The 17,453-nt window shown below is 42.0% G+C and overlaps 1 protein-coding gene across 1 annotated transcript in view; it reads right to left on the bottom strand.

The window, feature by feature from the left end:
* Positions 1-17,453, bottom strand: part of LOC144511734 (sushi, von Willebrand factor type A, EGF and pentraxin domain-containing protein 1-like) — a 398,606-nt gene that overhangs the window by 221,478 nt on the left and 159,675 nt on the right. Inside the window, exons 9-14 of the mRNA XM_078241958.1 lie at positions 16,910-16,983; positions 16,086-16,268; positions 11,426-11,626; positions 5,210-5,306; positions 2,547-2,620; positions 1,719-1,901 (exon numbers count right to left, since the gene is read on the bottom strand). Coding sequence (XP_078098084.1) covers positions 1,719-1,901; positions 2,547-2,620; positions 5,210-5,306; positions 11,426-11,626; positions 16,086-16,268; positions 16,910-16,983 — 812 coding nt within the window. The remainder of the gene's footprint in view (positions 1-1,718; positions 1,902-2,546; positions 2,621-5,209; positions 5,307-11,425; positions 11,627-16,085; positions 16,269-16,909; positions 16,984-17,453) is intronic.

Below are 17,453 nucleotides of genomic sequence, written 5' to 3'. Positions count from 1 at the left end.
TGTAAAGGGTTCTGCCATTTACTGTATATTTCCCATCTATGTTAGACCTTTCAAAATGCATTATGTCACATTTGTCCGGATTAAACTCCATCTGCCATCTCTCTGCCCAAGTCTCCAACCGATCTATATCCTGCTGGAGCATCTGGCGGTCCTCATCGCGATCCGCAATTCCACCAATCTTTGTGTTGTCCACAAACTTACTCATCAAACCAGTTACATTTTCCTCCAAATCATTTATATATACTACAAACAGCAAAGGTCCCAACAGTACTCCTTGAGGAACGCCACTTGTCACTGCCCCCCATTCAGAAACAGTACCTTCCACTGCTACCTTCTGTCTTCTATGACCGAGTTGGTTCTGTATCCATCTGCCCAGCTCACCTCTGATCCTGTGTGACTTCACCTTCTGTATCTGTCTGCCATGAGACACCTTGTCAAAGGCCTTCCTAAAGTACATGTAGACAACATCCACTGCTCTACCCTCAATTAATTTCATCACTACCTTGAAAAACTTGATCAAGTTAGTGAGACACGAACCCCTCTTCACAAAACTATGTCGCCTCTCGCTAACACGTCCACTTATTTCAAGTGGGAGTGAATCCAGTCTCGAAGAATCCTCTCCAATAATTTCCCTCCCACTGATGTAAAGCTCACCGGCCTGTAATTACCTGGATTATCCTTGCTACCCTTCTTAAACAAAGGAATAACATTGGTTCTTCTCCAATTTTCTGGGACCACCCCTGTCACCAGTGAGGATACAAAGATTTTGCTCAAGGCCCCAGCAATTTCCTCCCTTGGCCCTCTCGGTATTCTGGGATATATCCCATCAGGCCCTGGGGACTTGTCTACCTTAATGTTTTTCAAGAAACCCAATACCTCCTCCTTTTTGATCTCAACATGACGCAACCTAGGTACATACCCTTCCCCAGACTCATCTTCCACCAAGTCCTTCTCTGTGGTGAATACTGACGCAATGTACTCACTCAATACTTCGCCCAATTCCTCTGGCTCCACCCATAGATTCCCTCCCCTGTCCTTGATTGCCCCAGCCCTCTTGCTCTCTGTATCTGTACAAAAAGCCTTGGTATTTTCCTTAATCCTGCTGGCCGATGACTTTGACTTTTTGTGACTGCTTCTTAGACTTGAAATGCCACTTGAAATAGCACCCATTAATAAACTTGCTATAATGTCTGTAGACACAGTCTTGAAGCTGTCAGAGAGACATTGTGGAGAGAGAACAGCTTATGGAAAAACTTTGGCTTTCTTTTTTTTTCCCCCGAACAGACCGAGCTCCTCCAATCAACCACAATATCACATGACCCTACATACCTAAACACACATTCCATTCCTTTAATCAGAGCTCCAATAATCAAAAATCCATTAGCTGTAGCCATCAGCAGAAAACATTGAGCTGGAAGCGCCATGATGGAATTAGATAGAGCCCCAGTTAGTAGGACGCTGTCTGACTTGTACAGGAAACATCTCTGGCTCTAAATCCATGCTGCAATGGGATGTGTAGAGAGCTTATGGGTGGATGAACAATTACAACCACTGCCAATAACAACTGGAAAGTAACTAAAAACCCAATTCATTTGTAATACTGCAAATTATTAAGCCAAAAGCTGTTAATTCAACTGGTCCATAAATCTGTTACATGTCCAAACTTCTCCATTTCTGCTGATGACAATTGAAACGTATTCCGATCTATCAATTGTTACCTTGACATTTTGGTGGATTCCCATTCCAATCTCCAGTTGCTGTACAGGTGATGGTGTCTTCACCGATCAGGAAATAGCCCGCAAGACATGAATATTTTGCTACACTTCCAAATGTCCAGAAATCTCCAGGTGGTGACGAAACTGTTCCATTGGCAATAGGTGGAGGATCGGGACATGTGACAACTAGAGAGAGAAAGTGAAATTCAGACACACTGTGAAATCACATAGCTCATCAACACAGAAGTTGCTTATGGGATAGGGTTGCAGCAAGGAGGATGAAGAATTCCAGCTGATACAGTTTCATTTTATATTTGAGATCATAGGATCTGCATTCTGCTAAAATATAGAAGATCAAAACAAATCTCTGAAGATTGAAATTAACAGCCATGATAAACAGATGCACAACAGCAACTGAACTGTATTAACATGACCCCTTCATCAGTTCTCTCACATGCGGAGCAACTTACTGTCCATTTTCAGCATTTTCTCCAAATGAGTTCAACAAGATCAAAGTCATTAAGATAACCGAGACTCAATAATAGTTGAAGGTAGTACCTTGATTCATTGAATGGCTGCTACTTTATATGAAGAGCGTAATGTCACAATAATAATATTATGATAACGGAGACTCAATAACAGCTGAAGATGGGACTGTGTGTGAAATTTCAAAGTAAAAATATGAGCAATACTAGAAATTTGCACCCCAATTTAGGAGACATCAGTGAATGAAATACTCGTTAAGTTACTTGCATTCATTTGGATCAATCAATAGGTACAGAAAATAAAAACAAGGCAACCATTCTATGCAATTTAAAATTCCAAACTTACTTTCACATGTTGGAACCTGGCCATCCCAACCATGAGCTGTACATGTCCGGGTGGCCTTACCAACCATGTTGTATCTGAAATGAAAAGAAACTGCTACAGTAACAAAAAAGTTCAGAATATCAAAAATTAAACTGATTTCTCCTCGTCACACTATCACTGTTCTGAAGGTAAAAGTCTAATTTGGTAAATGTATCAATTCATTAGCAGCAGAGCAGAACAAAAAGCAAGATAACCTTTGTTGGCAATGAGGCCCGAGCGGGGTCTTTAGCAGCCCAAGCTCCAACCACTGGAATTTCCTTGCCCACCCCCAGAGTTCTCCATTTTTCTGCCTCCCTGTCTTCTCCTTCTTTGGCCAAGCTCTTAGTCAGCTACCCCAATACCTGCATTCCTTATCTGGCTCAGGGCTACGTTTTGCCCGATACTGCTCCTATGAGCACCATGGGAACATTCTGTTACAACAGGTACTAAATGAACATTAATTAATCAGTTGTCAAATAGGCATCAGAGTTCTTACGGATGTACCAAGGAGGATACATCCAAGGAGGAATCAATAAATTTGTATAATTACATTTCCTAAACACATGTTCCCTGCAGAACAACCCATGGAATTGAGGGCAATATATCAGCTTGGATAGAGAATTGGATAACTAAATAAACATTCAGGATAAAGGGGTCATTTTCAGGTTGCTTTAACTAGTCGGGTGCCACAGAAATCAGTGCTGGACCACAACTTTTACAATCTATTCAGAAGAAGGGATGAAGTATTCTGTATCTTGATTTGCAGGACAAAAGGTAGGAAGTTAAAAATTGTGAGCAGCATACAAAAAAAAATCTGCAAAGGAATCGGGATCGGTTAAGTGATGGGAAAAACAATGTTTGGCAGATGGGGTATAAAGTGGGAAAATACAAGTTTGTCCACTATTGTGGACAGAACAGAAAAGCTGAATATTTAAGTGGGGAGAGACTGAATGCTGCAGTAAATGGCATCAGGGTGTTCTACAATAATCACAAAAAGAGCCGACAGATACAGTAAACTGTAAGAAGTCCGATGAAATGTTAGACTTTATTGTAAGGGTATGGAGAACTCCCACCAGAGTACATGACCAATTTATCAGATGAGTGGGGACAGTGTGTGGTAATCAACACAACAAAAGGTTTCATTGCCCACATTTGACTTGATCCCATAGGGTCCAGAGTCAATCCTGAGTTCTCCAGGGCAATTACCACCTATTGTGCCACCACCTTTGCTGGGTTTAACTGCCAGTGGGACAGGACATACCTGATGATTGTGATGGGGCAGCAGGGGAAAATGGCATGAGCTGTAAAGTACAATTCAGGCTTTTGCTTTTCTAGTCTGTGAGACAGCTCTCCCAATTTTGGCACAAGCTCCCAGATATTAGTAAGGAGGTCCTTTTAGGGTCACCTGAGCTGGGTTTGCTCTCATCATTTCCAATGCCTACATCGAGGCCAGGTAGCCCATCTGGTTTGCTTCCCCCTTTTTATTGGCTTTGTAACAGTTTGACGAACTAAACCAGACCATTTCAGAGGAGATTTAACAGTCAGCAAGCAAGGTAATGACTACTGATTTGTTAGTAAAGGGCATGATCCCGAACAGCACAGTGGGTGTACCTATACCATATGGATTGCAATGGTTCAAGCAGGCTGCTCACCTGATGAAGGAGCAGTGCTCCTAAAGCTCGTGATTTCAAATAAACCTGTTGGACTTTAACCTGGTGTTGTGAGACCTCTTACTGTGCCCACACCAGTCCAACACTGGCATCTCCACATTATGTTTATCAAAAGGCAGAGCAGGTTCATTGCACCGAATGACTCCTCCTGCCCATATTATTCATGACCACAGGCTGGATTTTTGTATCTTGCCAGAAAAAGGATATTCATGCATCTGGCCTCATATGAAAAGTAGCATTAATGAAGGAATCAAATACTACATTTCATACTGAACCCCAAGATTATGTATTCCTTTAAAATGAGTTGTCACAGAATCTAATTGATGAGATTTGGACACAATGCAGTTATGATAGGGTGAAAATATATGGGCTGGAATTTTACTTTGCCTGGTGTGATTAACCCAGAAGCATGTGACATCACGGGAGAAGACATTGCCTCCATGCCATCATGCTCCCATGCTATATTTCAGTTGGCGGGCATGCGTGACAGTCGAACGCACACCCACCAAAATTGGCCAGATGGCCTTTGAGGTTCATCCGCAACCTTGATACAGGGAAGAATGAAGTGTCAGGGCTGATTTAAAATTGAACAAATATGCTATCGATCAGGTCAGATCAGGGACGTCCACATCAGAAACTACACAGAAATCATCACCAAGAATAAAGTGAGATCTTTTAAAGTGCGTGATGGTGTTGGGACACGGAGCCAATGTCTTCTCCCGTGATTTCACATGCTTCTGGGTTCGGCACAATCTTGGGATTCAGTATTGAAATGAAGAATTTTGTTCCTTCATTAATGCTGCTTTTCAAATCAAGAAAGATGCATAATGATTCTTTCTCTGACAAGGTGAAAGAAGGTTTCCTTCTCATGGTGCAACAAGATACCATGACAGACCGCAACTCAAAATTTAAACAAATTAAAATTCTTCACTTAGTGAGGAACCTTATTTTGTATTTGATAAATTGGACACTTACCCTTCATCACAATAAAAAGTAACTTGACTTCCGAAAGTGGTATCTGGTGCAATATAATATCCATTCAGAATCTCCCCAGGATTACCACAATTTCTTGCTGGAAAAAAATGTTGAGATGGTAAAATAACCCATATTCCCCAATGGGGCCAGTTTAATTTTTATGAAAATATTGCATGATCTTTTTCAGATTATAGTTCTCCCCAATTCTTCTGTGCTTGATATTCAACACTAAAGTCTTCATGGCAACACAAATTAAAGATTTAAAATAGAGTACATATTGGCAGACAGGAAGCACAGTGTGGGAGTAAACGGGTCCTTTTCAGATTGTCATGCAGTGACTAGTGGGGTTCCACAGGGTTCAGTGCTGGGCCATAGCTATTCAGCAATATACATTAATGATTTGGACGAAGGAATTAAATGCAATATCTCCAAATTTGCAGATGACACGAAGCTGGATGTCAGTGTGTGCTGTGTTAGTATGCCAAAGAGGCAACAGGGTGGTTTGTACAGGCTGGCTGAGTGGCAAATACAATATAATGTGGATAAATGTGAGGTTTTCCACTTTGGTGGCAAAGACAGGAAGGAAGATTATTAGAGTCATTGACGTTTACAGCATGGAAACAGGCACTTCAGCCCAACTTGTCCATCCCGCCCATTTTTTTAAGCCACTAAGCTTGTCCCATTTGCCCACGTTTGGCCATCTACAGCCATCTTACCATTTTAACTGTATAAACACTTTTTAAATGACAAAATTGTATCTTCCTCTACTACTACCACTGGTAGCTAATTCCAGACACTCAGCACCCTCTGACACCAACCTCCCCTCTCACGTTAAACCCATGCCCTCTTGTTTAAGACTCCCCTTCCTTTGGGAAAAGATATGGACGATCGAGCTGATCTGTGCCCCTCATTATTTTATAGTCTTCTGTAAGATCACCCTGAAGCCTCAGACGCTCCAGAGGAAAAAGTCCCAGTCTATCCAGCCTCCCCTTATAACTCGAACCATCAAGTCCCGGTACCATCCTAGTAAATCTTTTCTGCATTCTTTCTAGTTTAATAATATCCTTTCTATATCAGGGTGACCAGAACTGTACACAGTATTCCAAGTGTGACCCTACTGTCTTGTACAATTTCAACAAGACGTCCCAACTCCTGTATTCAATGTTCTGACCAAAGAAACCAAGCATGCCGAATGCCTTCTTCACCATCCTGTCCACCTGTGATTCCACTTTCAAGGAGCTATGAGCCTGTACCCCTAGATCTCTTTGTTCTATAACTCCCCAATGCCCCACCATTAACTGAGTAGGTCCTGCCTCGATTCGATCAAGCAAAATGCATCACCTCATATTTATCTAAATTAAAGTCCATCTGCCCACTGGCCCAATGATCAAGATCCTGTTGCAATCCTAGATAACCTTCTTCACTGTCCACTATGCCACCAATCTTGGTGTTATCTGCAAACTTATGAACCATGCCTCCTAAATTCTCATCCAAAAAGGGGACTGGAGCACAGGAGTAAAGACGTATTGCTGTAATTTTCTTGGTGAGACTGCACAGAGAGTACACTGAAAAGCATTGGTGTGCAACTTTCAGCCCGTGGCCAATCAGGATTTCTGTGCGTCAAACAAGACATTTGACCATTGCCCACGTGCAGGCTTCCCAAATTCTCCTGATTTATGCCTGTATATTTTTCTTCCCACAAGTACACACAGAGAAACAGGAGTAGACCATTCAGCCCTTCAATCCTGCTCCACCATTCATTTTGATCATCGAATTCAATATCCTGATTCCCCGCTTCCCCCCATATCCCTTCAGCCCCAGAGATGTATCTAATTTTTTTCTTGAAATCAGACAACGTTTTGACCACAACTACATTCTGTGGGAGTGAATTCCACACATTCACCACTCCCTGGGTAAAGAAATTTCTCCTCACCTCAGTTCTAAAAGGTTTACCCCTTATCCTCAAACTATGACCCCTAGTTCTGGACTCCCCCACCAGTGGGAATATTCTTTCCGTATCTACCCTGTCCAACCCTATTAGAATTTTATACGTTTCCATGACATCCCCTCTCACTCTTCTAAACTCCAGTGAATATAATCCTAAGCAACTTAGACCTGCCATCCCAGGAATCAGCCTGGTAAACCTTCGCTGTACTCCCTCTATAGCAAGGACATCCTTCCTCAGATAAGGACACCTAAACTGCACACAATACTCCAGGTGCGGCCTCACCAATGCCCAATACAATTACAGCATAACATCCCTCTACTCAAATCCTCTCGCTATGAAGGCCAGCCTACCATTTGCCTTCTTTACTGCCTGCGGTACCTGTGCGCTGATGCAAAAAGACTCCAAGGTTTCGTTGAGTATCTCTCAATTTACATACATACAAGTAATAATCTGTCTTCCTATCATTGCTACCAATGTGGATAACCTCACATTTATCCACATTATATTGCATCTGCCATGCACATGCCCACACACTCAGCCTGTCAAAATCACACTGAAGCATCTCTGCATCCTCCTCACAGCTCACCCTCCCACCCAATTTTGAATCATCTGCAAATTTGGAGATAATACATTCAGTTCCCTCTTCCAAATAATTAATATATAATGTGAACAGTTGGGGTCCTAGCTCAGATCTGTGTGTAACCTGTCCTCGGCCCAACAATCTTCAGCTGATTCATCAATGACCTTCTCTCCATCATAAAGACAGAAGTGGGGATGTTCATCAATGATTGCACAACGTTCAGCACCATTCACGACTCCTCAAATAATGAAGCAGTCCATGTTCAAATCCAACCGGATCTGGGCAATATCCAGGCTTGGCTGAGAAGTGGCAAGTAACATTCATCCCACACAAATGCCAGGCAATGACCATCACCAATAAGAGACACTAACCACTGCCCTTTGACATTGAATGGTGTTACCATCACTCAATCCCCCACTGTCAACATCCTTGGGGCGACCATTGACCAGAAACTCAACTGGACTCACCATATAAACACAGTGGCTACACGTGTAGGTCAGAGGCTAGGAATACTGCAGCAAGTAACTCACCTCCTGACTTCCCAAAGCCTATCCACCATTTACAAGGCACGAGTCAGGAGTATGATGGAATACTCCCCACTTGCCTGGATTGGTGCAGCTCCAACAACACTTCAGCTCAACACATCCAGGACAAAAGTAGTCCACTTGTTCGGTATCCTTCCTCAAACATCCACTCCCTCCATCACTGACAAACAGTGGCTACAGTGTGCACCATTGAAAGGATCCACTCCAGGAATGTATCAAGGCTGCTGAGGCAGCACTTTGCAAACCCACGACATCTACCGTCTAGCAGGACAATGGCAGCAGAGATATGGGAATACCAACACACTATATTCTTGAGTACATCTTTTAGTCTGTGCCCCATCATTCCTGATCCTTTTACTAACGGGAACATTTCTCCCTTCTACTGATCCCTGACACCTCAAGATTTTCAACATCTCTATCAAATCACCTCTTAGCCACCTTCTCTCCAAGGAGAACAGGCACAATCTCCCCAGCTATATTCATAACTGAAATTTCGCATCCTTACAACAATTCTTATAAACCTCTTCTGTACTCTCCAATGCAGCACATTCTATAACCTCCTTCCTCTTGTACCCTTGTGCCCTTCTAATGAAGCCTGGGACACGAGAAACTTCATTAACAGCTCTCTCCACTTGTCCAGCAAACTTCAACAATCTATGCACATATATAGAAAACACCTCGGACTCTCTGCTCCTGCATCCAGTTCAGAATTTTACCCCTTATTGTGTACTGCAATTCTCATGTTCTTCCTATCAAAATGCATCACCCCACTTCTCCACATTGAACCTCATCTGCCATCCATCTGCCCACTCCACCAACTTGTGGAACTATTTTCCACTCCTGGAAAATGCCTTTGCAAAGAAGGTCTGGAGAGGGATGCAGTGGTTTTTGGCAAGTTTCCTCTCGAACAATTTTGTGATGCAGCACTCAGTGCTCTATGGGATGTTCCCCGAGATGCAAATTGAGAAAAACATCAACTGCAGCTGTAGAATCATCAACTCGGTGAAAGGCGCTCTTTGGTCTGCCCGAAACTGGTTGGTCATCCAGCGCAAAGAGTTCTCCGTGACCGTGTTGGAGACTGGCATATTCCAAATTCCAGGACTATAGCTTAGGGCTGCACTAAAGCTTGGGCAGCCATTGCAACTGCAAAATGTGAAAAGATCAATGTCGAAGACATTTCAAACAATGCACCGGGGACTGGAAATTATATAGAATCCCTTGAGCTGCAGAACTTGCAGTCAATGTATACAATAACTCTTACATGCATCACAGTTGTATTCAAGAACCTGAGAGTGAAACAAATCTAGCAGGTGAATATCATTGCACTCTAATGACTATTCTCAAATCCTTTGCAATGTACTTTAGATATTTTAATACAGAACATTCATGCAAAAAAAAACATACAGCAAGAACGGTGCATCAGTCAGATCTTTATCAAAGCCCAATAACAAACATGTTCAGTTACGAATCAATTTACCACTTACACAAGCTGGGCTGCCTTTGCCTTGCCCAAAAGAACTGGGTGAATTGCCTGGCTTAACACTTTTGCCAATTCCCAACAGCACAGAATTAACCCGCCATGTGCAGGTCATCTCCAGGAACACATTTATAACACTTCATATTGCACCATGACATTTAAGGTACATGGTCACATTAACAACTTTGCAATGACTACTGTAATATTTAAAAAGTGGCCAGGTGTACATGGTGAGGAGTGTTTCACATTCTGTGTTACATCAATCATGTCCACTGTGAAATATTAGACAGAGACACTCAATGAACCCTGGCTAAAGAGATGATTAAGGTTCACATTTGTGGGTAAGCATGCCAATTCTTTCCAAGGACTAACATGTATGAATTAACGTTAGCGGTTTGTAAATTTGTGCAAGACCAAGTATCCCAAAGCCAAATGACGGCGGTGATATCGTTCATCTGATTTTCTGCCTCAGCCCAAACATCCATTCAGCACAGCATTTTAACACCTCATTTGTGATACCTAATTTCACTTGTTCATCAATGTGGAACCATTTACTTAGATTGATATCATGTCCACAATATCTGGAACATTGTCAAAAATGACACTATTTAGGTAAAGAGAACTTCACTGTGGAAAGCAGTTTGCGCTCCCACTAATACTGGTCTGCACAAAATTAGTCCCATCGGTCAGATGCTTGGAGAGGCTGAAACATATTGCCCAGTTAAGTGTCTGCAGGATATTAGGCTCAAGTACTTGTGGGTCAAATCCAGGTGATTTTTCTAATATTTACCCTAATCCAACAAACTATCACAACCAATTTCTGAAATGTTTCAATTTTCACTCAAGTAACAAGAATTTGTCACAGTTCATCACATCAACCACACATCCAAAAGATTTCTGCATTGTGTGTTGATCACGCAAGAATCCCATGGTCTGTGTCCAACAGCCAGTTGCAGTACAATGCACGAATAATGGGTGGGATACTCCAGATTGTTTTCACCCCTGCCAACAAGAATGTGGCACTCAGCCAAAACTCCATTCAGTGCAGTGGAACTGGAGAATCCCAGCCGTGGCTGAGGTTGGAGGTTTCTCGATAACGTTTCGGGAGCAAAGAGGAAGAAAATAGATCTGAAGTCAATAGGCTTTACTTGGCTAGCAGGGACAGAGGGATCTTGATGTGCAGTTTTAAAGGGGACAAAGTTCACGACAAAAATAAATAAGACCATTAGGAATAGGGGTGTGAGATACAAAAACAAGAAAGTAACAAATTGAGGCTGGGAAGCAGAAATCCAGCAACAGAGATACCACCAAATAGATCACGAGAGGTAACAAGTAGTTTTAGCAGATTATTTAATAAATTATCAAGTTTATCAGATTGGGATATTAATCAATGTTTTAATTCTAGAGTACAGCACCCAATAGGGTGTTTGCCGCAATGTTCAGCCAGAAATGATCAAAGCCAAGTTATATTGAAGCCTATATTTCAGCAACTCACCATCACACAGACTTTCATACAAAAATAGTCACTTGGATGCTGTCCTGCAAGATTGCTCAACCACATGGAAATGAACTCCAGCACAGGTCACTGATTTTGACACAAAATAGGCCAAGGGAAATTCAAGCAATGAGGGAGAGGAATAGGAGAAATGAATTGTTTATTACTTACGTTCACAAACAGCCCGTAATGGTGACCACATTGCATTTGTCCTGCAGATAATATATCTTGAACCTCCTTCCTGAAACATGTAACCTGGGTAACATTTGTAAGTGACTCGAGAACCCACAGGAAAGACGGTCTGAGAAATATGTTCGTCAGTTGGTGAGCCATTTTCCAACGCTGGAGGCTTGCCACAGTCACCTTTTGCAACTAAAAAAAGTTAATCGTTTCAATAAATCTCCTTTCCAGTACATTCAGGTGACATTTAGAAGACACATTCCCAAATGTAAAGTACCTCAAAACTGTTAATCTCATTCTAGAATTTTGGAGGCACTTAGCTTTTCTCACCATTGCCAAATCCTTTGAATTGAAGGGACAAAGCAAATTGTAGGACAGGGCACTAAATAGTCTTGGCAATGGCCAGGATGTGGGCTTTGGGAAATAATGCATCATATACCATCAAGGCTTCACAGGACCCAATTCAGACGGAGTGGCTGCTCCGAACCACGTAACCACTCAAATATTTTGCGCCCTTTTGGGAGGAGCTTTTATTACCATTTCTAATGGTAGGTTCAGTAGCAACAGCAGTGTTCTGGATGTTTAGTTGGAGGAAAACTTCACTCATCCACAACTTCAGATCAAACTTCAGATAAAAGCTCCTCCTGCCAAGACCAAGGATGTCACATAACAGCTGTATGATATGCCTCTGGAGAACAACCAGAAGTCATCGTCAACATTGGTATCAATGGAAAAGATGGGAAGGGGAATGAGATCGCAAAATATTTCAGGGGTTACATGGTTCAGAGCAGGACTTCAAAAGCACGTATTCTGCAGATTACTCCTTGTGCCAAATGCTAGTGAGCCTCGGAATAAAGAATTGAATGAGCAAACACATGGCTGGACAACTGGTGCAAGAGGGAGGGCATCAAGATTGGTTTTCGAACAAGTGGGGCCTATACAAATAGACAGGCTGCACCTTAGCAGGAATAGGGCTGACATTCGCAGACATATTTTTTAGTTCTGCTGGGAAGCATTTAAAGTAGATTGGGAAGGGGCTGGGAATCTGAGGGAGAGCTCAGATTGGAAAGAAAACTGATGTAAACAAGTAGAAAAGCAGTATGCAAAATTAGAGGACAGTCAAAGTGAAGGAAGTGAAACATCAAATAAGATCAGAATAAAACATAATATTAAAAAGACAAAGATAGGGGCACTCGATCTGAATGCACTCAGCATTTGCAACAAGATAGGTAATTTGTGGGCACAAAGGTATAAATGGACTTGATTTAATTGTCATTGGAGACTCAGTTACAGGGTGACTCGAGACTTGGAACTGAATGTTCAAGAGTAATCATTTAGGAAGAATACACAAAAAGTAAAAGGAGTCAGGTGAGCAATGTTACAAAAGGTACAGGAGCAATATATTTGCGTGGGGAATCTTGAAATCAAATGGGTCAAGATATGAAATCAGTTTGGTTGTAGTTAAGAAACAGTAAAGGGGAGCAAATATTGATGGGAGTTATTTATAGGCCAAACTGTAGTGGTAACATTGGATACAGCATTTAAAATCAGAAGAGCTGCATCTAACATGGATAATACAGTAATAATGGGAGACTTCAATTTAAACCGATCTATAATTGCTGGAGCATCTGGCGGTCCTCATTGCTATCCGTAATTCCACCAACCTTTGTGTTGTCCACAAACTTATTTATCAAACCAGATACATTTTCCTCCAAATCATTTATATATTCTACAAACAGCAAAGGTCCCACCAGTACTCCTTGAGGAACGCCACTTGTCACAGCCCCCATTCAGAAACGCTAACTTCCACTGCTACCTTCTGCCTTCTATGGCCATGCCAGCTCTGTATCCATCTGTCCAGCTCACCTCTGATCCCGTGCGACTTCACCTTCTGTACAAGTCTGCCATGAGGCACCTTGTCAAAAGCCTTCCTAAAGTCCGTGTAGACAACATCCACTGCTCTACCCTCAATTAATTTCATCACTACCTTGAAAAACTCGATCAAGTTAGTGAGACACGAACCCCTCTTCACAAAACTATGTCGCCTCTCGCTAACATGTCCACTCATTTCAAGTGGGAGTGAATCCAGTCTCGAAAAATCCTCTCCAATAATTTCTCTCCCACTGACGTAAAGCTCACCAGCCTGTAATTACCTGGATTATCCTTGCTCCCCTTCTTAAACAAAGGAATAACATTGGTTTTTCTCCAATCTTCTGGGACCTCCCCTGTCACCAGTGAGGATACAAAGATTTCGCTCAAGGCCCCAGCAATTTCCTCCCTTGCCCCTCTCAGTATTCTGGGATATATCCCATCAGGCCCTGGGGACTTGTCTACCTTAATGTTTTTCAAGAAACCCAATATCTCCTCCTTTTTGATCTCAACATGACCCAACCTAGCTACATACCCTTCCCCAGACTCATCTTACACCAAGTCCTTTTGTGGTGAATACTGACGCAAAGTACTCACTCAATACCTCACCCAATTCCTCTGGCTCCACGCATAGATCCCCTCCGCTGTCCTTGATTGCCCCAACCCTCTTGCTCTCTATATCTGTATAAAAAGCCTTGGTAATTTCCTTAATCCTGCTGGCCGATGACTTTGTGACTTTTTGTGACTGCTTCTGAGACTTGAAATGCCACTTTAAAATAGCATCCATCAATAAACCTGCTATAATAGCTTCAAGACTGTGTCTACAGACGTCAGAGAGACTTTGTGGAGAGAGAACAGCTGATGGAAAAACTTTTGCTTTTCCCCCCCCCCCGCCGAACAGAGCGAGCTCCTCCAATCAACCACAATATCACATGACCCTGCATACCTAAACACACATTCCATTCCTTTAATCAGAGCTCCAATAAACAAAAATCCATTAGCTCTATCCCAAGGAAACACTACATGGCTAAAGGTACATTCTCCTGCTCTCCCAGTATCTGAGACAAATGTTTACCAGACATACCCACTGCCTGCAAGAAAGGAAAATTAATCTTCAAACATTCTCCTTAAAATAAAGGTGTATCTACATAACAACTGCTTACTATCATCACAGCACAAGGAGCCCAACTAGGTATATTTTAAAAGCGCCAAAACTTTTTTAAAAAATCACTAGGAAAAGAAGATACACCCAAACTAGAAAACAGTTTAATAAATCACCACTGCCAGAAGAGATTCAGGAATAATAGGGCAGACATGAATTTTATTTAACGTCGCATCCAAACAAATGTACACCTGACAGTTCACCACTATCAGCCTGTGTGCTTCAGGTCATGGAGTAGGACTTGAACCCACATCCTTTTGGCTGAGCTGGAAGACTGGTACCAACAGAGGCATGGCTGGCAGTCAACTCCAGAGATAACAAATTTGGTAACAGGCAGGTTCAAACTCAGACAGAAAGGTCATGGACAAAGTTTGTGGTGGGGACCAAAAGCCTGGTGCCCAGGCAAACACGTATAGACTGCCTTTAAAGAGGAGCTAGTTCAGCCAAATTCAAGGTACATTCCCAAAATGGGGAAGAAACAGAGAGAAAGCCAAAGCTCCGTGGAAGGCAAAAGTGAGAGAAGAAAAAGGGTACTTGAAGTCAGAGGAGAATTTATGAGATTATTCTAGTGTAAAGGATTTCCAAAATGCATTTGATATGTCTCAAAGAGATTGTCCCTGGCAGGACAATGAGTGTTCAGCATAGAAAATTGGCTGAGTGAAAGAAGGTAATAGTGAATGGTTGTTTTCAGACTGGAGAGTGACATGTGGTGGGGTTCCCCAGGAATCAGTGTCAGGTTCACTACCCTTCTCGATCTATATTCCATGACCGAGACGGAAATGATAGCTGAAAGAATGGAAAGACAATATATAAAAAACAAACAGGTTATCAAGATAGTTGTGACAACTGACTGATGTTACTGCCAAGGCACAGTGCGTAGCTGAGAAAGAGAGGGTGCCAAGAATAGATCCCTAACTGGTCCCAAAGTTAACATTGTGGGACTGAGAAGAGAAGACATTGCAGCAAATCTCTGGCAACCGTTAAAACAGAAAATAATAGAAACAACATGAGTGCAGTGCCAAACAGTTGGACAACAAATGAAGCATTGGAGCACAGTCTGACAGCATATAATTGTGTAAGGCATTGTCAGCAAGGAGGAGTACAAGGAGTACGTCATCACCTCAGTTAGTTTCCCATCAAAAGTAATGGCGCGAATCTGATCCGCCAGGATGAGATCATGGATGAAAAGGGCCTTGTTTATAAGTGAGTGGATCTTCTGCAGGGTGAATACGGATAGTAATAACTCATCTGCTGGAGTTGCACTGGGGTGGGTTCGAGCTTCACAAAATTAGCCACCAGCAGAAAACATTGAGCTGGAAGCGCCATGATGGAATTAGATAGAGCGCCAGTTAGTAGGATGCTGTCTGACTTGTACAGGAAACATCTCTGGCTCTAAATCCATGCTGCAATGGGCTGCGTAGGGAGCTTATGGGTGGATGAACAATTACAACCACTGCCAATAACAACTGGAAAGTAATTAAAAACCCAATTCATTTGTAATACTGCAAATTATTAAGCCAAAAGCTGTTAATTCAACTGGTCCATAAATCTGTTACATGTCCAAACTTCTCCATTTCTGCTGATGACAATTGAAACGTATTCCGATCTATCAATTGTTACCTTGACATTTTGGTGGATTCCCATTCCAATCTCCAGTTGCTGTACAGGCGATGGTGTCTTCACCGATCAGGAAATAGCCCGCAAGACATGAATATTTTGCTACATTTCCAAATGTCCAAAACTCTCCAGGTGGTGATGAAACTGCTCCATTGGCAATAGGTGGAGGATCGGGACATGTGACAACTAGAGAAAGTGAAATTCAGACACACTGTGAAATCACATAGCTCATCAACACAGAAGTTGCTTATGGGATAGGGTTGCAGCAAGGAGGATGAAGAATTCCAGCTGATACAGTTTCATTTTATATTTGAGATCATAGGATCTGCATTCTGCTAAAATATAGAAGATCAAAACAAATCTCTGAAGACCGAAATTAACAGCCATGATAAACTGATACACAACAGCAACTGAACTGTACTAACATGACCCCTTCATCAGTTCTCTCACATGCAGAGCAACTTAATGGCCATTTTCAACATTTTCTCCAAATAAGTTCAGCAAGATCAAAGTCCTTAAGATAACAGAGACTCAATAATAGTTGAAGGTAGTACCTTGATTCATTGAATGGCTGCTACTTTATATGAAGAGCGTAATGTCACAATAATAATATTATGATAACGGAGACTCAATAACAGCTGAAGATGGGACTGTGTGTGAAATTTCAAAGTAAAAATATTAGCTATACTAGAAATTTGCACCCCAATTTAGGAGACATCAGTGAACGAAATACGCGTTAAGTTACTTGCGTTCATTTGGATCAATCAATAGGTACAGAAAATAAAAACAAGGCAACCATTCTATGCAATTTAAAATTCCAAACTTACTTTCACATGTTGGAACCTGGCCATCCCAACCATGAGCTGTACATGTCCGGGTGGCCTTGCCAACCATGTTGTATCTGAAATGAAAAGAAACTGCTACAGTAACAAAAAAGTTCAGAATATCAAAAATTAAACTGATTTCTCCTCGTCACACTATCACTGTTCTGAAGGTAAAAGTCTAATTTGGTAAATGTATCAATTCATTAGCAGCAGAGCAGAACAAAAAGCAAGATAACCTTTGTTGGCAATGAGGCCCGAGCGGCGTCTTCAGCAGCCCAAGCTCCGACCACTGGAATTTCCTTGCCCACCCCCAGAGTTCTCCATTTTTCTGCCTCCCTGTCTTCTCCTTCTTTGACCAAGCTCTTAGTCAGCTACCCCAATACCTGCATTCCTTACCTGGCTCAGTGCTAAGTTTTGCCCGATACTGCTCCTATGAGCACCATGGGAACATTCTGTAACAACAGGTACTAAATGAACATTAATTAATTAGTTGTCAAACAGGCATCAGAGTTCTTACGGATGTACCAAGCAGGATAAACAGGAACCA

Source organism: Mustelus asterias, chromosome 25, assembly GCF_964213995.1.
Source record: "Mustelus asterias chromosome 25, sMusAst1.hap1.1, whole genome shotgun sequence".
NCBI lineage: Eukaryota > Metazoa > Chordata > Chondrichthyes > Carcharhiniformes > Triakidae > Mustelus > Mustelus asterias.
This window is presented reverse-complemented; position numbering and strand designations above follow the sequence as displayed.